The 23,741-nt window shown below is 45.2% G+C and overlaps 1 protein-coding gene across 1 annotated transcript in view; it reads right to left on the bottom strand.

Annotated features, from left to right (window-relative positions):
* The window catches only part of MRPS22 (mitochondrial ribosomal protein S22), a 225,757-nt gene extending 202,497 nt beyond the window's left edge, over positions 1 to 23,260 (bottom strand). Inside the window, exon 1 of the mRNA XM_021069535.2 lies at positions 23,177 to 23,260. Coding sequence (XP_020925194.1) covers positions 23,177 to 23,212 — 36 coding nt within the window. The 5' untranslated portion in view covers positions 23,213 to 23,260. The remainder of the gene's footprint in view (positions 1 to 23,176) is intronic.
* Positions 23,261 to 23,741: the final 481 nt, after the last annotated feature.

Here is a 23,741-nt window from a genome sequence, read left to right as displayed (position 1 = left end):
GCTGTGGTGTAGGCCGGCAGCTGTAGCTCCTATTAGACCCCTATCCTGGGAACCTTCATATGCCTTGGGTGTGGCCCTAAAAAAGAAAAAAAAAAAAAAAAGATGATCAAACTCTTCAATACAGCGACTAAGCAAACTCAACAGGGTCAGGCCTAGACCCACATTCCCAGCCTCCTTCCAACCATACTATCACCCCCAGGCCCCCCCCACCTCAACCTGAACCTGCAGCTCCCCTCCATGGTCATCTATACACCTCTGCCTCCAGCTTCCTCCTCCCCAGTGGCCCCTATAAAGCTCTTCATCCTGTAAGACCCGCTTCAGTTATGGCCGACGCTATGGCACGCCTCCCAGACACCGTGCTAACAATTGAGAAACCTGTTTTATAGCCTCTTTCAATTGTCTATTTATATCTCTGTCTCTGTCCCAGGACTGAGAAGCCTTGAGGGCTAGAACTGTTTCTTTTAGTATCCCCAGTGCCCAGCCCAGAATCTGAGACACAATATAGTAATCACTCAGGAAATTGTTGGTTGGTTGGTTGGTTAGTTGGCAAAATGAATGAATGAACGAATGGCAGGATCTCTGTGCCCCAGTGATCTGGTATATAGTCGGGCCACAGTGGGTGATCTTGTGTGAACCCCTGAATAAGATACCTCTCCACTGCCCTTCTGTGTTTCATTTTTTTCAGCATCAGCCTCTCCAAACACACAAACATATAAACACACACACACACACAGTTCTTCCTTCCCTCTCCTTCCACTTTTTCTAAAAGAACCCCTTGGTAAATATTAACTCATCAGACCAAAAAAGATACATTCAAATTTGTAGTTTCTAATTCTCAAAAACACAGATCGAGAATTGTCAAGTTGTCCCATGAAATGTCAAGCAGCGACAGCCTGTGAGCAGATGCTTCTTTCTGGGGAGACCCAGGTGCCACCTGCTCCCCCATCCTGCTGTATGCATGTGGGGCCCCAGCCCAGCCTCCCTTCCTTGGCATTGAGTGGACATCTGCGGCTGGGATATAATCCCAGGTAAGCCGCCCGCACACAGCCCAGCACCACCCCCCATCCTGGTTCCAGGGACTTGAATAGCCAGCCGCACCTGTGGGCCAGGCAGCCACTGATCCATGGGTGGAGCCCAACAGGACTGAGGCCTCAGCTTTTGAAGCATTGACAGGGCTGCCCTGCTGAGCCTGACCCATGACCTACAGGTGGGCACCAGCCATTGTCCCCACAGGTCCCAACTGCTGTCTGTCCTGCTGCAGGGACCCATGAAGGTATCCATTTCAGGTCAGTGCAAAGCAAAACAAACAGAGGGGCCAAGGGGCAGGGGTTTGTGCGGAGGGCTTTGCTGGATGGGAAGCCATTGTTGCAAGTACAGGTATAATCCGCAACAGGCAGGCCCTACAGACCAGCAGGACTCCACCTGCCCTGAGCTTGTTTACATGGCCAAGTCAGATCTCCAGAAAAAAGACACTCTGGAAGTCAGGGGGTTCCACGGGGGGTATGGAAGAGGCCTCAATATCAGAAACTGGCACCTTCCTCTCACTGAGCCTGTGGACCAGAAGGAAGGAGGTGAGAAGCCCTTTTCCTCCCCGCCACAGACCTGAAGCTGGGGTTAGGCACAGGCAGGGCAGGAGCGAGCTGCCAGAGCCCCCACAGCCCAGAAGCTGCAGACAACAGTAGCACTGTAAGAGCACTTGCCGTTAGCAGAGGCTGAGTCAACTGTAGCCATAACATTCTGGCCATGGTCAGTGTGATACTGACAAATAGGCCAGTATTTGTGAATGGAGGCTTCAAGGGAGTTTGAAGGCGTTGTATTATTTGTGGTGGTGTATTATTGTGAACAAGCACAGACCTGGGTCTGGATTCTAATTGTGGTTGGCTGCAACTCACTCTGTGAACTCAGACAAATGACTTAAACTCTCTGAGTCTCAGTTAATTCACCTAGAATACAGGCATGCCAATGACTAGCTTGTAGGGATGCCGTCTGTGAGAATCAATTTTGTGCAAAATCCCTGGCCCGACCTCCAACCTCTCACTTCAGTCCACTTGGCTCATGCAACCAAATCGGTGTTTCCAAAATACTGAGACTTTTAAAACATTTTTATTGTTAGATATAACTCACATTCAGAATATGCTCAAAGTATCAATGTATGACTTCACAAATGATTATAAAACAAATATCTATGTGTTCCTTACCCAAATAAAAAAAACTAAACACTGCCTGGATTCCAGAAGCTAACACAGATCACTTTCCAATCATAGCTTTCCCTTTCATCCTAACAGTATAAATATATGGAATCATACAGCATGTATAGCTTCTAAATATCACCTTATATGTTCTAAATTGATTAGCTGTTATGTGTAAATTAATTCTTTTTCACTGTTGTATAATATTCCAGTACATGGATTAACCATAATTCTTTATATAGCCATTAATAAGCATTCTTATATCTATCATAGAGCACAATGAAAGGAAAAACTTTTTCCTCTACACACACACACAGAACATTTCTAGACACCCAATGTGCAGCATTTTCCCCACAAACCAATTGTTTAACACCAGCTGGATGTCCTGCACTTCAATTCTGATACTCTGTACCTCGAGTTAGTGTCAGATCCCACAGGTTAAGGGCTCAGTCCCACAATACTGACCCCATTTCAGATATCAGGAGCAAATAGTGGATTTCCAGGTTACCCCCAATCATGCCCAACTTGGCTACAAGTCAAAGGTTCCCAAGAACCCCTCCTCAGGTTCAATAATTTGCTATAATGGCTCCCAGAACTCAGGGAAATATTTATATTTACCAGTGTGTGATAAAGGACATGATAAAGGGTACAGATGAATAGGCAGATGAAGAGGTGCATAAGGCAAGGTCCAGAAGGGGCCCACATGGGAGCTTCTGTCCCCATGGTGTTTCGGTGCTCCACTCTTCTGGCATATGGATGTATTCAGCAACCCTGAAGCTCTCCAAACCCATTCAGGGATTGGTTCAGGGCTTTTTTTTTTTTTTTTTTTTTTAAGCTCCCTCATACGTTTTTATTTCACTGGTCCATGAGATCCAAACTTTGTAAGCCAATTCCAAAGATAATGTGGACTCTTGGAGAGGGGGCAATGCAGTAGAAATTGTTCTTTAGGAAACATAACTCTGTAAGTAGTAACATTTTTTTTTTCCCACTGTACAGCAAGGGGGTCAGGTTATCCTTACATGTATACATTACAATTACAGTTTTTCCCCCACCCTTTCTTCTGTTGCAACATGAGTATCTAGACAAAGTTCTCAATGCTATTCAGCAGGATCTCCTTGTAAATCTATTCTAAGTTGTGTCTGATAAGCCCAAGCTCCCCATCCCTTCCACTCCCTCTCCCTCCCATCAGGCAACCACAAGTCTCTTCTCCAAGTCCATGATTTTCTTTTCTGAGGAGATGTTCATTTGTGCTGGATATTAGATTCCAGTTATAAGTGATATCATATGGTATTTGTCTTATAGAGATTTCATCACATAAGTATGGTTGATTATTAACTTACTACCTAGCCCCACCCCCCTCCCCCAAGGATTGGTGGGGGGCAGTGAAAGTTCCAAGCTTCTTATCACAGTTTGGTCTCTCTGGTGACCAGCCCCCATCCAGGGGCCCAACAAGAGTCACCTCATTAGAACAAAAGATGCTGCTATTACCCAGGATATTCCAAGGATACAGGAGCTTTGTGTCAGGAACTAGGGTCAAAGACCAAATATTAGAACAAAAGATGGCCCTAGCACTTTTATTGCTTAGGAAATTACAAAGCTTTTAGGAGCTCTGGCTAGGCACACACAGGCACACCTTTATTTGGGGTGTATATGTGGGGAGGAAATTGCCGAGTCATAGCCTGAGTATCTTCAATTCTGCTGGATAATTCCTCACTCTTTTCCATGGTGGTTGTACCAATTCAGCACTCCCTTGAGTGATATGGAAGAGTTCCCATTGTCCCACATCCTTACCTAGACTGATGCCACCAGAGGTGTTTTGTTTTGGTTTGTTTTGGTTTTGTTTTGTTTGTCTTTTTGTCTTTTCAGGGCCGTACCTGCGGCATATGGAAGTTCCCAGGCTAGGAGTCAAATGGGAGCTACAGCTGCTGACCTACACCACAGCCACAGCAATGCCAGATCTGAGCAGAGTCTGTGACCTACACCGCAGCTCACAGCAACACCGGATCCTTAACCCACTGAACGAGGCCAGGGATCGTACCCACATCCTCATGGATAGTAAGATTTTATGGCTAGTCAGATTCGTTACTACTGAGCCACAACGAGAACTCCCCAAAAGAGGTTTTAACTTTAGCCATTCTGATAGGTATCTTATTGTGGCTTAAATTTCCATTTCCCTTATTACTAATGAGATTGACCAGGTTTTAATATGTATATTAGACATTTAGACGTCATCATTTGTGAGGTGCCTGTTAAAGTCCTTTGCTCACTTTTCTATTGGGTTGCTTGTCTTTTGTAGGAGTCTTTTATCAATTTTGGAAATGGACTGTGTCTGCAATATGTCAAGTATCTTCTATTTTGTCACTTCAATTTTCCCTCTGTTTTTATAGTATCTTGATGAACTGAAGTCCTTGATTTTAATATAGTCTTTTTCCTTATGTTTAGTGATTTTTATTGGCTAAATAAAAAACTCTTCCTACCCCCAAATCATGAAGATATTGTCCCAGCTTATCTTCCCAAAGCTTCCTTATTTTCCTTTTATCATTTAGATACACAGAACATCTGGATTTGATTTTTGTGATGAGGTAAAGGTCAAGTTTCTTTTTTTTTTTCAGGTAGATACCCAATTTCCCCAACACCATTCTTTCTCCACTCGGCAGTACCACTTTTGTCATAAATCACCATCTATACATGCATGATCTGTTTCTGGATTCCCAAATCTCTTTTATCATATATTTGTTTATCCTTGTGACAGTAATGTTGTCTTGATATCTGTGGCTCTATAATAAGTGTCAAGGAAGCAGTACATACTTGTTTCTTTCTATAAGATTGTGCTGCTCTTGTTCCTTTGTATTTCCAAATTTTAGAATCACCTTGTAAATTCCACAAAAGCAAAAGATCTGGGATGTTCATTGGGATTGCACTGCATCTACAGGTCACTTTGAGAAAGGATATCATTACAATATTGAATCTTTAAATCTATGAACTTTGTATGTCTCTGTTCTTTATTCTTTACTTCTTTAGTTTCTTACAATAATATTTTATGGTTTTCTCCATAGAGGCTTTACACATGTTTTGTTAGGTTTACTTCTAGTTATTTGATATTTGTTATATATATAAATTTTTTTTTGTCTTTTCTGGAGTCGTGCTCCCGGTATATGGAGGTTCCCAGACTAGGGGTCTAATTGGAGCTGCAGGTGTCAGCTTACACCAGAGCCACAGCAACGCAGGATCTGAGCCACGTCTGTGACCTACACCACAGCTCATAGCAATGCCAGATCCTTAACCCACTGAGCAAAGCCAGAGATCGAACCCAAATCCTTATGGTTCCTAGTCGGATTTGCTAACCACTGAGCCACAACTAGTTATTTGATATTTGTTATATATTTAAAGTGGTATCTTTTTACAGTTTTTATTTTCTGTTTTTTGCTGGTATATAGAAACAGGATTGACTTTTGCACATTGTATTTATGGCCAACAAAGCTCTCTTATTAAGCCTGATATTTTTATCTTAAGATTCTTTTGGATATTCTACATATACAATCCTGTCCTCTTTAAATCCTGAGTTGTTTTTTGTTTGTTTTTTATTTTGTTTTGTGCTTTTTTGCTTTTTAGGGTCCCACCTGTGGCACATTAAAGTTCCCAGGCTAGGTGTTGAACTACAGCTGCCAGCCTACACCACAGCCACAGCAACACTGGATCCTTAACCCACTGAGTGAGGCCAGGGATCAGACCCAAATACTCATGGATAATATTAGGGTTCACAACCTGCTGAGCCTCAATGGGAATTCCTGTGATTTTTGTTTATTCTCTTCATTCATTCTATTTATTTTCTTACCATACTGCTCGGGCAGCATTTCCAAAACTTACTTGACTACAGACACTTTGGTTGCAGAACTCTGACTTCATCTCTAAAAAGCTATAGAGAATAGCTATTAAGGGTAGAATAGGGGAAAAGAACCAGGATATGATTTAGAACTAAAAGACTTGTGTCTGACTCACATTTAGCAGTTATGTGACCCAGGCAAGCTACTTAAGGATCTATCAGAGTAGCCTTTAAAAAAATTTTTTTAATTATAGTTGATTTACAATATTGTGCCAATTTCTGCTGTACAGCAAAGTGATTCAGTTACACATATATACATTCTTTTTTATATTCTTCTCCATCATGGTCTGTCCCAGGAGACTGGATATAGTTCCCTGTGCCGTACAGTAGGACCTTAGTGTTTTTACCCATTCTAAATGTAATAGTTTGCATCTACTAACACCAAACTCCCAGTCCACCCCACTCCCCCCACCCCCATGGCAACCACAAGTCTTTTCTCTATGTCTTCGAGTCTGTTTCTGTTTTGTAGATAGGTTCATTTTGCCATATTCAGAGTAGCCTTTTAACATGGTTGCAAGCAAAAGGTGGTGACAACTTCTGGAGGTTTCTCAGGAGTAAAATGAAATTATGAAATCAGTGTTTTTAGTAAAATCCTGGGACCACCATTTGCGGAATACACATATTTTCAAGTATATGTAAGTCCCCATTTGTAAAAAACTGCATACACTGAGGATTAAAGCAAGTCTGAAAAAATTTTTAGGACTGAATGTTTTTTGACTGCAAAGCGATTAAGCTAAGAATTATTTTTTAAAGGATTAAATATATTTGGAAATTAAGTTATATTCTTCTAAACAAAGTAAAATCCACAATGTAAATAAAACAAAATATCTTGAACAGAAAATATTTCATTTGAAACTTGTGGAAAGCAAACACATAACTAATTATAGGGGAAATTACTTCCTTAGAAGCATATAAAGACTGAAATTAATGCACTTAACATTTGTCTCAAGAAATCATGAAAACATCATCAACAGCAACAGTAAAATAAACCTAAGGACTCAGAAAGAAAAATTCGTAAAGAGTAGAAATGAATGAAAGAGAAACCAAACAAAAAATAAAAAGATCAACAAAGCCAAATTTGGTTTATTGAAAGGACTAATAAAATTAATAGTGCCCTGGTTTTTAAGGAGATGTAAACGAACAATGTTAGGAGTGAAAATGAAGACATGAACTTCAGAGCCACAGACAACTGCGGGAAAGAAGAGAGAGGATATTAGGAACAACTTCATGACAAAATATTTGAAAGTTTAACTAGAATAGATACATTCTGATAAAAACTCAACTTTCCAAACATCTGTCAGAAATTCTAATGATTCTATGATTATTAAGGAATTGAATCCAAAAAAAAATTTCCATGAAGAAAACACCACAGACAACTTCTGCAAAACATTTAAGCAAGACATTTCAGTAATCTAGTCAGAAAACAGTAGAGAAAGTTTCTCAGCAACTTTTTACAAAGCTAGATTTAACCCTTATCTGCCTCACACATTTTTTTTAAAAAAAATGGATCAAGCACACTTTTGAATATAGAAGAAGAAATCCTTAATAATGTATTCTCAAATCGCATTTAGCAGAATATTAAGAGAATAACAAACAATGGACTCTTGGTAAACATGCAGCAGAGCTGGGGGAGGCAGAAATGAGAAGCTGATTTACCACCATCTTTCCTCGTCTCCTGGGCATTAGCTGCTTTGTTTGTAGAAAAAAATAGAGAGTATCAATTAATCCAACTAGCCAGTCCAACTGAGTTTTCAGTTAAGTTAAGGTCTACAAAGACAGATCTATTATATGGGTGTATGATGGGGGGAGATGTGGGTATACATGAGACAGAGTTGAAAGAACTCATAGCATACAAGGTGTTTTGTACGTTTTGAACTTGATATTTTCACATAAGTCTATCTTTCATAAAGATCATTTGAAACAACTAACAACCATTTCTTATGGATATGCCGTTTTTTACATAAGTGACCCCTCATTGTTAGGCATTTAAGTTTTTCTATTTTTAAAAATTGATCGGGAGCTTGGGCTTATCAGACACAACCTAGAATAGATTTATAAGGAGATCCTGCTGAATAGCATTGAGAACTATGTCTAGATACTCATGTCGCAACAGAAGAAAGGGTGGGGGAAAAAACTGTAACTGCAATGTATACATCTAAGGATGACCTGGCCCCCTTGCTGTACAGTGGGAAAATAAAAAAAAAAAAAAAAAAAGAAAAAAAAATTTTTATTTGCTTTTTAGGGCCGCACCTGTGGCATGTGGAAATTTCCAGGCTAGGGGGCAAATCGAAGCTACAGCTGCTGGCCTACACTAAAGCCACAGCAATGCTGGATCCGAGCCACATCTGTGACCTACACCACAGCTCATGGCAATGTCAGATGCTTAACCCACTGAGAAAGGCCAGGGATAGAACCTGCATCCTCATGGATCCTAGTCAGGCTCATTAGCCACCGAGCCACAAAGGGAACTCCCAAGTTTCTCTTTTTATTTTTTAATTTTTTTTTAATTTTTTTGTCTTTTTAGCTGTTTCTTGGGCCGCTCCCGCGGCATATGGAGGTTCCCAGGCTAGGGGTTGAATTGGAGCTGTAGCCACTGGCCTACGCCAGAGCCACAGCAACGTGGGATCCGAGCCGCGTCTGCAACCTACACCACAGCTCACGGCAACGCCGGATCGTTAACCCACTGAGCAAGGGCAGGGACCGAACCTGCAACCTCATGGTTCCTAGTCAGATTCGTTAACCACTGCGCCACGACGGGAACTCCGTTTCTCTTTTTAAATGCTAGAAATCACTTCACATTCCTTGTCCACATTTCTGCTATCTCCTTAGGACCTATCTTTAGAAATAAAATTATACCAACAATTGCCACATTTTAAAATTCTTTACACCTACTAAAGATCTTGATGCCTTTGACCTAAGTGCTCTCCAAAAAGTTGGCCCCATTATATACTTCCACCAGCAATGCACAAGCAGACCATTTTATCTGTCTTCAGTAGCATTTAAGTTTTCTCTTAACTCCTGTTACTACAATGTGTTTAAATTGGCGTGTCACTGTTCTTTCAACTTAGCACCATTTGATGAACAGCGACTGCAAACCTTCTGTCCCACATTTGTCAGCCGGTTCCTTTGCTGTACATTGGCTTTACTGCCTTCTAAAAATCTCTACAGGGTGAATTTCTTCAACACAAAGTCTCCAGCACATGTGCTGTGGGACATGCGATCTTGGGACGGGCATCAGCCAGGTACCTGGCTGGCCTAGTGACAGAGAGCTGGAAACCCGAGCACCTCTTTGCAAAACCACTTTCCTAATGACCAACCCTCTGAATAAGCCAAGAGTAGGATAAAGTGAAAAGGCCATATGTGAGGTCTCTGAATTGCCACAGGACTGGAAACACTATTACACTTGTTTTTAATCTCCCCACCTTTCGTTCATCTCTCTCCTTTTAATTTTGCTAAATGGCCCAGCCGCTTCTGTTGAGGAGAAGGTATTTAATATGGGTGAGGATTTAGCTGTTCTTCCAGGAACAGGCTGGGCCACTGCTTTTGAAATGTCATCTTGATTTGCTGCTTCCCCACTAAGTAAGAGACTTACTAGGGCTTAGGGGATGAATCTGGAAACAAACCTCCCTAATGAAATGGCCTGAGGCTTCGCCCACGGTTGTAGCTCTGGGGACAGCTGCCCAGGGAGCAGGAGCACCTGACAGGAAAGGAGTCTGGGACCTAAAGGACCTTCCTCATAAGCCCTTCTGTATCCCCCACCTGGCTCCAGCCACTCAGAACTGCATCAAGTTCCCTATTCTCCTCTCTCTCCCTCGCCACCCTCTCAAGTTCCACCAGCACCTTGTACCTTTACCTCTGCTCCCATTTACTCCAAGTGTTAGAATTACCAGTTGACTCCCACTTTCTCTTCCTCCTACCCCCACTCCACACTGAGTTCTCTGACAATGGGGGCTGGGTCTGATTTGCCAGGATAACTTGGTGTTGGACAGCATTGGTTCCAGTAGTTGCTCAATAAATAACTGGTGAGTGGATAAAAGAATAAGTCACTAGATAATCCTTAACAAAACCCTTAACATCTCTGTGTTACAAATCAGTCTTAGTTCTCTTCTCTGTCAAGTGGAAAGGTAGATCTGTGCTGTACCTCCCTTACAGAGATACTGTGAACACCTTGTATTCAAAGGATACAGTAGCATCCTTGGCGGTACTTCTCAAGGGTATCTGAACAAGAGTGTCAGTGGAATCTGGGATCAGGCCTGAGCTCTGCTGACTGGCTCATGGCTGTGTCAGGCTCAGGTATCAACGAAGGGGCACTAAACAATCAAGTGGCAGAATTACTTGGTCATTTTGCATCAGCCAGCCTCTGTCACTGGCTGCCCAATTGCTAGCTCCAGAAGATCTACCAGGTCAAATGTTCCAACTGGCAGGCTACATGCACCACAGCCTGAACCTGCTGCAAAGCCCTTTCATGCTCTGTACCCCACCCCCACCCCCTGCAAAACAACAACAACAACAACAACAACAACAAAAACTTTTCAACTCTCCTTATCCCTTATAAATGAATTACACCAGTTTTCCCAAATGCAGTGTATGTTACCTCCAGAACACACAGAAGCCTACCAAGCACTGTGCTGCTTTTGCTGGGAGGTGCAAGATACAGTAACTGTCCTTTTGAAAGGATACCCCAGCATGCCTCTGAGCACTGAATCCCTAAAAACTTCAGAGATGTAGAAGTACCTTCGTCATCATTAGATTTATTTCCAATCACATGTAGAATACATGTCATACCCACCTCTCCAATGTACTTGCCATTTCTTGATCATCTAGTTCAATTAACAGGTTGACATCAATCTGGCAAACCAATACAACATTCTTTAGAATGTTCAGGTCCCTTTTGTACTATAACATAAAGTAAGAGAAATAGCATTATCCTGGAGCAGAACTGTTGCCTATCCCATGTGAATCCAAACTGATTCTGCTCCTGCTTCCCAGTGGGTATGGACAAGAACACAACTGCCAGACTGAGACTGATGCTCATATACCACGTGCTGGAGATGGTGCTGACATCTCCAACATCTCCAACAAGGAGAGCACATCAGGCTTAGCAGCTACAATGGGGTTATATCTTGGTGCTAAAGACTATTCAATACCAAAATTTGATGGTTAAGTGAAAATGTTTTACTGCCAAACAGGGAACCCGATCCTGCACAGATTCTAGGTAAGCTTCTGGGAATGAGGTGCAAAGAAAAAGAAATGGGGAAGCGCTGTCAAAGCCAACAGACAAGAGTCATTTCTGTCCAATATTAAGAAAACAAAGTCTGGGAGTTCCCGTCATGGTTCAGCAGAAATGAATCTGACTAGGACGAGGACACAGGTTCAATCCCTGGCCTCGCTCAGTGGGTTAAGGATCTGGCATTGCCATGAGCTGTGATATAGGTCGTAGATGTGGCTCATATCTGGCGTGGCTGTGGCTGTGGCTGTGGCTGGCAGCTGTAGCTCTGATTTGACCCCTAGCCTAGGAACTTCCATATGCCACAGGTATGGTCCTAAAAAAGCAAAGCAAAAAAAAAAAAAAAAAAGAAGGGAAGGAAAGTCTGGATGAAACTGAGTCATTGATAGTAACTGGATTTTTCTGTTGTTTTAGCACTGGAAGTGGTCCACTGTATACAGGTGGTGCCTGTTTTGGAATTACATCATCCAGGTGTAACTGGATGTCTGCAATCCCTGCCTTAGGATTACGGGGTCCAGCTGCTCTGCGATGTGTCTGAGTTAGGGTTATGTCACAACTTCAGGTCTGAGAAGCACCAACAGGCTAAGTGGCCAGGTCAGAGCTCCTCACTGATTAAGTCCAGGATAGTTCACTGTTATCCATCAGAATCCAACAAGGTGTTACAGGTACCCAGCTGCTGAAGGAAACAGGAAGCCAACATCCTTTAGATCTTGGAGGGTAGCATGAGTCTCTGCTAGCCCTCCCAGAATAAGGTATTACTGTTTTAGGTATTATCTTGGCCAGGAGGAGGGCAGTTTCAAAGCCTCCACTTGACTTTGCGCATGACAATCGTTCTTACTCCACAGGCCAAGGAGCTGATGTGAGGCCTCTACAAACTACCAAGCATGGTTCACCCTAACTGCACATGTAGGGCCTGTGGAAGAGATCATCCAGTGGATCCATGGGTCTATGGGATCCCCTGTGAGCAACATCTGGGCCAGAAACCATCTATTACACGGACCTCACATGCCCCCTTCTAGGGGAGCTATGATGGCACTTTGGCTCTGGGCATCAAGGTAAGCTCAGACTCTGTGAAAAGTCTAAAAATGTTCTCCGATTTTGGAAACATGAGTATTCTCTCCAGTGAGTAAATCTACCTGAGGAAATGACCCTAAGCAACTTTGAAAAAGGTCTGAGATAATTATTACTGATAACAGTTGCTTCAGAGTTCCAGGGTTCTTCCTCATAGGGACCCAGCCATTCTTTGTGGGGCCCATCTGTCTGGTAAGGAAGATTGTGGTCCTTTAACTACCTTGGGAGCATTACATAGGTGGGGCCCTGCTACCCTACTCAGACTTTGCCACTTATCGCCACAGTTATGCCCACCTTGCTCCTGCGATTCAAGCACCACCATCTGGCCTCCAGCATTTGGGACTCTATCCTTCTCCAAGGCTCCAGGAAGCCCAGTACTGGAAAAAATCTCTTATTCACATCATCCCTGGTCCACTGAACTTCTCAATGGTGCCAGCGCCCCTCTCAGCACCTTCCCTATCACTTCAATAAACAGAATGTTCTCTTAGCCAGCTGTGGAACATCACTGACTTTTTTCCAACCTCATGTAGCATGTTTACTCTACTATTCTCTAAGCCTTTTGGTCCCTTCCACTCTGTCTGTCATGTCTGCTTCCCTTGGTGTGGGACATCACTTTTGATAAGTTTCCAAAAGGCATCCCAGCAGCATATTAGCACAATCTCCTGAGGTTCTTGGTGGGCTGTGAAATCCCATCTGTGCTACCACATCAATGAATTCCTGTCTACCTAGCTTGCCCTCCATCTCCCTTGATAACCTTGATCCAGTCCCATGTGCACCCTCCCAACCCCGTCCACTCATGCAACAAATTATCCAGGTCCTGCCCCCTCAGCAGGCCAGCATGTCCCTAGTCACATCCTCTGGGATTTGACCCTTGTTATTGATCTGGTTGCCAGGAAGAGCAATGGGGATAAATCCCAACAGTGCAAAGCATTGTTTTATAAAGCACCTCCCTTATTTTGTTTGAGCCCATCACAGGATTTTCAAACAGGTGGTGGGGGTGAGGAGAGAACTGTCTTCTAATAATGGGGAGGGGACCACCTCTGCCCAGCAGGTTCAGCGGAATCTGGGAGTTTGAGGTTCTCAATTGTATCTACTCTCTTTCAAGTGCCCTAGACTTGTGCAAGGCTGGAACTGAGAATTCAGCCTCTGAGGTTCACTCTTCCAGTTAAGTCCAGTTTTCTGTTCTGTCTTCCCTCTGGCTGCATAAGATCAGTGTTTCCTTAAGTGATGCCAATGAAGCTCTCCTGCCTTCCCATTCTGCCTTAAATTGGTAACTAATTACCCACAGCCTGCCATGATTTCTCTTGAAATCAGTGATGCTCAGTGACAGCCACCCACTCCTATAGTTACCCTTTCCCTCTTACTTCCCATAAATGCCAGAGAGAATACATCAGCCTGCATTGCCTCCCATCAGTATCCCCACCCAGCTCACTGAGGTAAAAGTTTTAGCAGTAGCACCTCCCCAGCACACCAGGGCCACCTGTGCTCACCTTCTGCCAGCAATGGCCAGCCAGCTGGCAAGGGATCATATATTTTTTTAAATTTATGGCCACACCCATGGCATATAGAAGTTCCCAGGCTACAGACTGAATCTTAGGCATGACCGAGACCTATGCTGCAGCTGCAGCAATGCTGGATCCTTTAACCCACTGCACAGAGCTGGGGATTGAACCTACACCTCTGCAGCAACCCAAGCTGTTGCAGTCTTATTTATTTATTTATTTTTTACTTTTTAGGGCCACAACTGTGGCATATGAGAGTTTCCAAGCTAGGGGTCCAATTGGAGCTGCACCTGCCAGCTTACACCATAGCCATAGCAACACCAGATTTGAGTCACAACACCAGATCTGAGCCGCATCTGTGACCAACACCACAGCTCACAGCAATGCCAGATCCTTAACCCACTGAGGGAGGCCAGGGATTGAACTTGCATCCTCATGGGTACTAGTAAGATTCTTAACCTGCTGAGCCACAAAGGGAACTCCTGCAGTCATATTCTTAAGAATGAATTCCATAGCAGGAACTCCAAGAGATTATATTTTGAGGCCTGATTTTTACCACCACTCTGGATACTACCTTCCTTAGACTAGACTCCCTAAAAACAGATTCTGAGACAGAGACCCATGTACAGAAATTCTACGGGGGGTGCTCCCGAGAGAGACACCAGTAGGAAGTAAGGAAGGCAGAATTGAGCAGAGAGAGAAGCTGACACACAGTGCAATTTGCAACTGAGACCTCAGCTAATCCTGTGGGCTGGTCCTTGGTATCCCCACACCAGCCAGTCATTGGCCGGTGGCTGTCCCTAAATGGGGATATAACCTGAGGTGGGGCCATTTTCTGCTGTAGAGGGCAGGGTCCAGTGAGGACCAGGGCTGTGAGCCATCAGCCAACATTCCCAGCAGCAGGGAAATGGGCATGTCTGCCCTGAAGAGGAGATATGAGCGGAGCACCATGACACCCCCAGTTTTCCCTCACTCCATTCCCTAAAAGCTCCACCCTCTGTGGATACCTGGCACCGGAGGGCTTGGCCCTCCCACCACACGGTTAACTGCAAACTTGGCTTTGGGGCTGGATGGGGCTTCAGGAACTGGTCCCTAGGCAGCCACTACTCAGACAGAGATGCCAAAGCCCAGTGCTGAGTAGAATCAGCATGCAGAGCAGGAAGAGGGCCAGGACTTCGAGTCTCTCCCTCCCCTCTGTCCCACATCTGAGGGCAGGCAGAGCTGCCTCCATTAATCCTTCCCTGCAGAGCCTGAATTAGGGGCTGAGAAGATCCAGGCTGAGAACTCCTCTCCTGCCCACAAATCTAACACCGTCTGGGCTGTCCCCTCACGGTCTCCTACTGCAAGACAGATCCTGCCTCTCGTACAGCACCTGAGTTCTGCTACCCACCAGGCAGTGAGCATCTGCATCACTACAGACCCTGGGCTCTGTGCCCTACATACGTGACCACATTCAATACTCAGCAATCTTTTCAGAGAACCCTGAAGGCAGTTATTACTGTTTCCATTTTTTTTTTTTGTCCTTTTTTGGTCTTTTTTTAGGGATGCACCCATGGCATACGGAGGTTCCCAGCTTAGGGGTCCATTCGGAGCTGTAGCTGCCAGCTTACGCCAGGGCCACAGCCACGCCAGATCCAAGCCTCATCTGCAACATACACCATAGCTCACGGCAACGCCGGATCCTTAACCCACTGAGCAAGGTCAGGGATCAAACCTGTGTCCTCCTGATGCTAATTGGGTTCATTAACCACTGATCCACAAAGGGAACTCCTGTTTCCATTTTAGATATAAAGAAACTGAGGTTCTGAGAGGTGAGGTGACTTCCCTTCACTTCTGAGGTAGTGAGCAAGAGAACTTCCCCTCTCCCCACTCTGAAAACCACCCAATCATACCATGAGGTCCCAGGGGCTGAAGTCCTGTCCCTGCCATCTCTATTGTATCTGGCCTGACCACTTGCAGGTCTCAGCAAAGCCTTGGAGCATGTTTTAGGAGCAGCCCAGGGGCCCCTGTGGTGGTGACCACCTTCAGTCTGTCCAGGACTGAGGGCTTTTGCTGGAACTCTCACTCCACTCTTCCCATTCCTGCCTCTCTTCTCAGGAGAAAGACGGTGGTGGGTCCGTCTGTGACCATGGATGGGATTGGCCTCGGCAAGTGAGACCACTGAGCCCTCCACCCATCACTGCCCTCCCTCCAATGCCCTCTCTCTCTGCAGCCTACCCCAAATCTTGCTCTGCCTTTAAGGTTCAACTCAAGTGTCACCACCCTTGGAGGCTGTGTTGTCTGTGCCCGCAAAGCATCTGTGCTGCTGTTTACTCCAGCACAAATCATTCACCACATCCCCAAACTCCTCCAACACGTCTTCACTTAGTCAGCCTTTGGTGCACCTCACATGCGTCCAAGCTGGATGCAGCTCAGGGTGCTCATGAGTGATCCCATGGCTCTGATCACAGTTGCCAACAGGAAGCCCTATCTCTCCAAATTGCTTCCCCCTTGTCTGTCTGCCTGCCTATCTCAGTTGATGTGAGCACCTGAAATGGGCCAGGTGCTTTAAATAATAAACAATGTGAGTACCAGATCATCTGGTGCTCAAAAGAGTCCTCTGTTTTTAGCTTCATTTTACAAATAAGGAAACTGAGCCTCACAAAGGTTAAGTAACTTGCTCAAAGGCACACACTGGTGAAACCAGGATTCAAACCAGATCCCATGGCTCCAATGCCCACTTTCCAGTCCACTGCCCTACTTCCACTTAAAAGTCACACATAAATGACCATCACCATCTTGTCCATGAGTCCTCTCCTGTTCACATGTCTTTACTTCCCCTCAGTTATCCAAAGCCAGGTGGCAACCTTGACCTTGACCTCTCTCGCACCTCAGTCAGCCCCTGAATCCTTTCCCACCACCTCTCCAGTTCCTCACCTATAAATCCCCTTCTCTCCATTCCCAATGCCCCTGCCCTGCCCAGGAGAGTCGTCCATGTCTTTCACTGGATTCCCATCCCAAACTACCCTCCCCCACCCTTCCAGTATTATCTCCTCTTTATCCCCACCCCCAGCTTTTCCATCCCAACCAGCTTTTCCATCACAATCCTACCTCTTCCTGAGTGAGACTTGCCTTCTCACAACTCTGCACATGCCAGCGGTGCTGCTCCCATTCTCTGCCTGTGAGTTCCTAGTCATTCTTAGGGACTCGGTTTAAAAGTCACCCCTGCCTAGAAGCCTCTCAGATCCTCCCAGGCAAGGAATAGGTGCCTTTCCTCTGACCTCTCATGGAACCCCACAGCCCTCTCTCATGTCCTTTGTCACTCACTAGGGCAATAAGTTAGTATGTGCATGTGTCTCCCTGACGACTTGCTGACCTTCTTGGAAGTGGGAACTGTTCCTTATCTGTCTTTAGCATGAGTGTGTGTCTGTGTATTTATCCTCAGGTGGAGAGGGCTCATGTGCTTCTCAGCTTCATGGAACTTCATCATCACTGGTCCACAAGGGCCTCTTTCCCTCTTCTCTCCATCCCCTCCCTCTCTCCCCTCCTCCTCCGGTGTCTCTCTACATCCCCAGGGCCTAGTACAAACACAGAACACAAAGGATGCTCAGCAAATGTAGCTGGGTGTGGGAGATGGGTGACAGATTCATCATGAATCCTATTTAATTTCACTCTTTGCAGGTACCATTGGTTAGCCAAAGTAGAAAAAGATATGGTTTAGCTGCTGTAGTCTAGAGACCTCAAATTGCCAAGTAAATAAGTGTCATTGAAAGATCAAGTCTTCGGTGTTGAAGGTATGGCTGTTGCATAGAAGTAAAAAGCAGTACATATACCAGAAGCCAGTTTATCATTTGGGGACCTCAAGGTAACATTTTCAGTGCAGATTCACTTCAATCCAACAAGCCCAAGGTGAAGCCCTCATCTAAAACGGCACTGTCCTCCCCAAAAGTCACCTCAGAGGCCAGACCCTTCCATCTAAAAATGCCATTGTAGTCACAGATCATTTGGAGTTTTTCCCTCAGGCAACCATGTGGAATGCTTGTCTGGGGCAGTTTGCTGTCTACCCACAAGACCATTGTCAGCATTTTAAGGCCATAACTTTCTCTGGCAGAAAAAGACATTCCAATTTAATCACTGTAATAGATGGCAAAAAAGTCATTGTTCTTCATTTCCTCCTTATATCCCTACCATTTGATGTGTAATTTGCTTTGGCCAATGGGTTGTTGGCAGAAATAAGGTACAGGCTTGAAATGGACTTGCACATGCAGGTTTCTCTTTATGGCTCTGCCATCACCGTGAGACTATGCCCTAGCCAGCCTGCTAGTGGATGAAAGACAAGTTAGAGCTGAGTCCCCCTGGTATTCCAGATGAAGCTATTCTAACCAGTCATCACCCAGCTGCTCTCTAGATAATTTGAGCAAGATTAGCTGGCCAGACACAGGAGCAAGCCAAGATCAGCCAAACCCAGCCTCCATCAGCTGAGATCTGCAGTCCTAAGCTAAATTATCTTTGTCATTGCAGGTCCCTGAGGTTTTTGTGTTTGGTTCTTTTGCAGAAATACTGTGGCAATTGATAACTGATACAATTCCTTACACACTTTATTGATCTGAGCTTGGATTGACTTGGGGATTTTCTAAAGGCCAAATTTGCCCCTTAGAACAAAGAATTGCCTTAGAGGCACTGGAATGAACATGTAATTGGTTCTAAAGGTAGTCATTCGGGAAATATCATCCAAAAGAACAGAGCAATGATAGTATCTTCTGAATAAGTGAAGAGCCCTTTGGAGAACTGCTACTAAAAAACGCAACATGCAGAGTTCCCACTGTGGAACAGTGGGTTAAGAAGCAGACTGAAGTGACTTGGGTCTCTTTGGAGGCATTGGTTCAATCCCCAGGTTGAAGGATCCTGCTGGAGCCCAGATTCAATCCCTGGCCCGGGAACTTCCATATGCTGCAGGTGGGGCCATTAAAAAAAGCAACATGGATATGTAAATGCTGGCATATTTACCCCTTTACCGGTGGTCATACTTCGTATTTGCTGAGTATCTCCTAGTGTGACTGCTGAACATGACATTTTTTTTTCCTGTACAGAAGATTTAGAAGTTACATGAATTCAATGAGTGGATATTACCATCTCTAAACCATGGGCCACTGTTTCTAGGTGCCTATGAGTATCTCCAGAGAACTATTGGATTCGGGGAAGATTGTTTGAAAATTGGTTAGACTACCACAAAGCTCAAACAACCATTATCTTTGCGAGTCCTAGCACAAGTGGCAGAAACCAAGGCATATGTTTTCCAGCCCTACCCCAATCACACACAAAAAGGGAAGGTCCTTGTGACCTAAAATACAGTTTGCAAATGTTCAAAGCCTGCTTGTCATTAATTCTCCTCTGAAGATGTGCAGAGTTTGTACTTCTCAGTGCAAATGTCTAACAGGTCTCCAGACTGGGGAGAGCCACATCCCTGCCAGGCAGCAGGCGCACTTAGGCTGGTACCCTCACCGCCAGGCAGCCATCCCCACAAGCTGACCTGATGAGGGCCCCATATACTTGGGGGGGGGCGGTGCGCAGGTCCTGAGGAGCCACGGGACTCTTTAAAAGTACACAGGACCCCTCAGAGAGAGGACTGATGTGACCAAGCACACAGGCTTTGGCATCACACCTGGCTCTACTCTGGCCCAGTCACCTGCTTGCCATAGTGACCTCAGGAAGGCACCACATCCTTTCAGCCTCAGCCTCCTCATCTGTGATGGGGGGACCAGCAACACCCCCCCGGAGGGTTGTCAGGACAGTTAATGCAGACATGAATGTGGAAGATGGTCCCTGCCTGACAGAGAGAAAACACTATAAAAACTGTTATTAGTGGAGTTCCCATTATGGCTCAGTGGGTTAATTACCCACCATTGCCTCTTTGAGGATGTAGGTTCGATCCCTGGTCTTGCTCACTGGGTTAAGGATTTGGCGTTGTCTGTGAGCTGTGGCATTGTTTGCCAATGTGGCTCAGATCTGGCGTTACTGTGGCTGTGGCGTATACTGGCAGCTGCAGCTCGGATTTAACCCCTGGGCCAGGAACGTCCATATGCTGCAGGTATGGCCTTAAAAAAAAAAAAAATAGTGAACTATAGGTAGTAAATGTTAGCTTGACTAGGGGCAGGAAGTTTCAAGCAACGAAGTTGCTAAACCAACAACAGAGTTATCAGAACAAGCCAAGGAGCCACAATGCATCCTGTGGCTAATGATGTGCTGATTGTGTCAGTCTACCAGTTCCCCTTCTGTCTGCTCAGCATGTTCCCACCTATCTCCCACACATTTCTCAGAAGCCACAGATGAGTAAGACAGCAAAAGGAACAAGGGACACACTCATTGAGTGGTGTCTAAAGTAGGAGTCAAGTTGTTCTAAATGAAGGTCTGAACCTGTGACGATGGTGCCCAGACTTTGGACATGGACTCTGAGCTCCACCTGCCTTTTCTACTTCTTCCTTAAGTGCCTGCCATTTATGAAGCACCTGTATGCCAGGTACTCTGCCCGGTGTACCAGAGGCCTCATCTCATTTAATTCTCACCAGGACACTTTAAGATGTACAATAACATCGCAGTTTTGCAGATGAGGAGCCAAGGCCCAGGGCAGGTAAGTGATTTGCCAAGTGTCACACTGACATTATGTGGCAGAGTCAGGAGTTGAAACACAGTCTGTGTGTCTCAAAAAACCCACTCCTGTCTCTTTCTATCGTACTCCTCATGCTGAACCTTCTAGATAATTGGTCCCATAAAGCTGACACAGAGTAAGGAAGATGAGCCCTTTCCCATCAGAACTTTAATGATATTTCCAAAACTTCAGCAATTTCCACCTCCATCATGTTTGCCATATCCACATATCTCTTCCACCCACATTATCTTCTTAATCCCTTTCATCAAATCAATTCATTTTTTTCTCAACCTTTTTTTTTTTTGGCTTTTTAGGGCCACACCTGTGGCATATGGAAGTTCCCACGCTAGGGGTCGCATGGGAGCTACAGCTGCCGGCCTACACCACAGCCACAGCAATGCGGGATCTGAGCCGCATCTTCGACCTACGCCAGAGCTCATGGCAACGCCAGATCCTAACCCACTGAGCGAGACCAGGGATCGAACCCGCAACCTCAAGGTTCCTAGCTGGATTCGTTTCCATTACACCACGACAGGAACTCCTCCTTTATTTTATTTTATATTTTTGGCTGTGCCTGTGGCATGTGTAAGTTCCTGGATCCAGAAATGAACCAACACTACAGCAGTAACCTGAGCCACTGCAGTGACAATGGCAGACCCTTAACACTCTTGAGTCACAGAACTCTATTTTAAAAGGAAACACTTTGCATTAATAATAGCCCATATCACTTGCTATTATTAAATTTTAAATGCATACTTATTTAAATATGAAAGTCCATTGATGTATCACTTAAAATTAGCTTGTACATTGCATTCCATATACCACATCTAGTGAAGCTCTGCTATAAACACTATTCTCATATATATATAAACATGTGCATATAACTGTCGTTATAAAATTTTTCCTTACTATGAAAATTTTCAAAACAAAAATAGAATACTGTAACAAACCCCTCTGTACCCATCACCCAGTTTTAACAACTGTCAGCTCATGACTAGCCCTGTTTCATCTGTACTCCAATCCACTTCCTAATGTCCATATTATTTTATTTTATTTTATTTTATTTAATTTTTTTTTTTTTGTCTTTTTTGTCTTTTGTTGTTGTTGTTGTTGTTGTTGCTATTTCTTGGGCCGCTCCCACGGCATATGGAGGTTCCCAGGCTAGGGGTTGAATCGGAGCTGTAGCCACCGGCCTACGCCAGAGCCACAGCAACGCAGGATCCGAGCCGCGTCTGCAACCTACACCACAGCTCACGGCAACGCTGGATCGTTAACCCACTGAGCAAGGGCAGGGATCGAACCCGCAACCTCATGGTTCCTAGTCGGATTCGTTAACCACTGCGCCACGACGGGAACTCCTGTCCATATTATTTTAAAGCACCACTGTCACCAGGTTACCTAAGAGGAGCCACTGTCCACAAGGCAAGGGTGGGCCCTGAGGTCCCCCTGGAGCCTCTGCTGAGGGCAGGTGTAGGTCCAGCTTTCAGGTGTGACCCTCTAGTCTCTGGGGCTAGGGAGATAAAAGACAGCATTTTGCAGCTAAGGACACCAGACACAGGTCAGCCCTTGACAATCATTTACAACTTGATATCCCACTGGTCTACTTTTCAGCCCTTGGTGTCTTTCCACCAGGCACTGGTTTCTCCTAGGCCTGGTTTCCTGGGAATATGTCTGCTGCTGTGTTGGCCTTGACCTCACTGGGACGGGGCAAGGAGGAACATCTTCTGTCTTGGCTGAAACCCTCCATCCATTTGCTTTAGCACATAGCATTCTCATTTTAAGGAGGGGAGAAAGGTTTAAACGTCTCTGAAGGTTTCTGAGACATGGGATCTCTCAGAGGAGAGAGGGTGATGATTTCACAGTAAAATAATCAAAAGCACATGTCTTGCCTTTCTCCATGCACACAGAGTGACTTAAAAATGAAGGGAGGAAAGTATCAGGAAACACGGTTTTGAGGTTTGTTGAACCAGTGTTGGAAAAATTCAGCAAGACCCTTTCCAAATCCAAAGCAGAACCATGTCTTTCCACCTCTGTGGGAAACTCTTCTGGTCTGGAAACCAGGTCTCCCAGGGCTGCCAAGACTCCCCAGCCTCAACAAGCACCCCACACACACTTCCTTCTGTCCAGGAAGCAGAGGGTCTCACAGCCATCCTCCCCAACCCAGAAGCCCAATGAAGCATGGGATGGAGACCACGTCAAGGCTGGCAATTCTCCTTTGCAGAATCTTCTTTCTGCCAAAAACCAGAACCAACAGAACCATTTCTGCCAGCAAGAACATGGGTGGGACGTTGGCCAGGTGTGCTCGATTAGGGAGCAAAACTCTAAACAGGTTCAAAGAACCTCCAGGAATGAAGGAGTTCCCGTTGTGGTTCAGTGTGTTAAGGACCCACATTTGTCCCTGTGAGGATGCGGGTTTGACCCCTGGCCTTGCTCAGTGGGTTAAGGATCTGGCCAAGCTATGGTGTAGGTCACAGATGGAGCTGGGATCCTGTGTTGCTGTGGCTGTGGTGTAGGCCCGCAGCTGCAGCTCCAATTCGAACTCTAGCCTAGGAACTTCCATATGCCACAGGTGCAGCCCTAAAGAGACAAACGAAAAAAAAAAGTACCTCTGGGGATGCATGTTTGTTGTAAGGCTGCGTGGAGACACACAAATGCTCAGTCATGAGGCGCAGGAGTTACCTTTAGAAGACCACTGTGGCTCCAGGGTTCTGGCATTCTCGTGACTCAGTCATCTTCTCTCCTCCTGTTGCCACCAACTGCCCTCTCCACAGCCCCTGCTACACTGCTGTCCTAAGGAATCCCTAGACCCCGCCCCCTCTTTCTCTGCCGCTGATGGGTATCCCTCCCCTCAGTATCCACAGAGGAGAGGATCTGATTGGGCACAGTGGGCAGGACACCAAATCCCTAATCTCTATTGGTCAGCATTTTGCAGCAGACCATCCCATAGGCCACCTGTTAGCCTATAAGAGGCTGCCTTTGGCTGAGCCTTAATCCCTGGTCCAATCATGTGGCCAGACAGCAGGGACACATAGTTCAGCTCTAGTTAACCAATGGAGAAATAGGTACCTCCAGCCTTTCTGTTTAGACCAGGGTCTTAGGGTGGAGGAGAATGTGAGTCCACCCCGAGTCCAGCTAAGGTTTAGTGGTCCTGGGCTGAGCATCAGAGATTAACAACAAAGTCTGAGGCCTGAGGGGGGCACCCACACATGTGAGTATTTGTGAGTTTTTGTATCACACACAAAGA

This window comes from Sus scrofa, chromosome 13 (genome assembly GCF_054392235.1).
Source record: "Sus scrofa isolate SSC_HxYL_T2T_F1_AM1 chromosome 13, Sscrofa_HxYL_maternal_Yorkshire_Landrace_v2.0, whole genome shotgun sequence".
Lineage (NCBI taxonomy): Eukaryota > Metazoa > Chordata > Mammalia > Artiodactyla > Suidae > Sus > Sus scrofa.
This window is presented reverse-complemented; position numbering and strand designations above follow the sequence as displayed.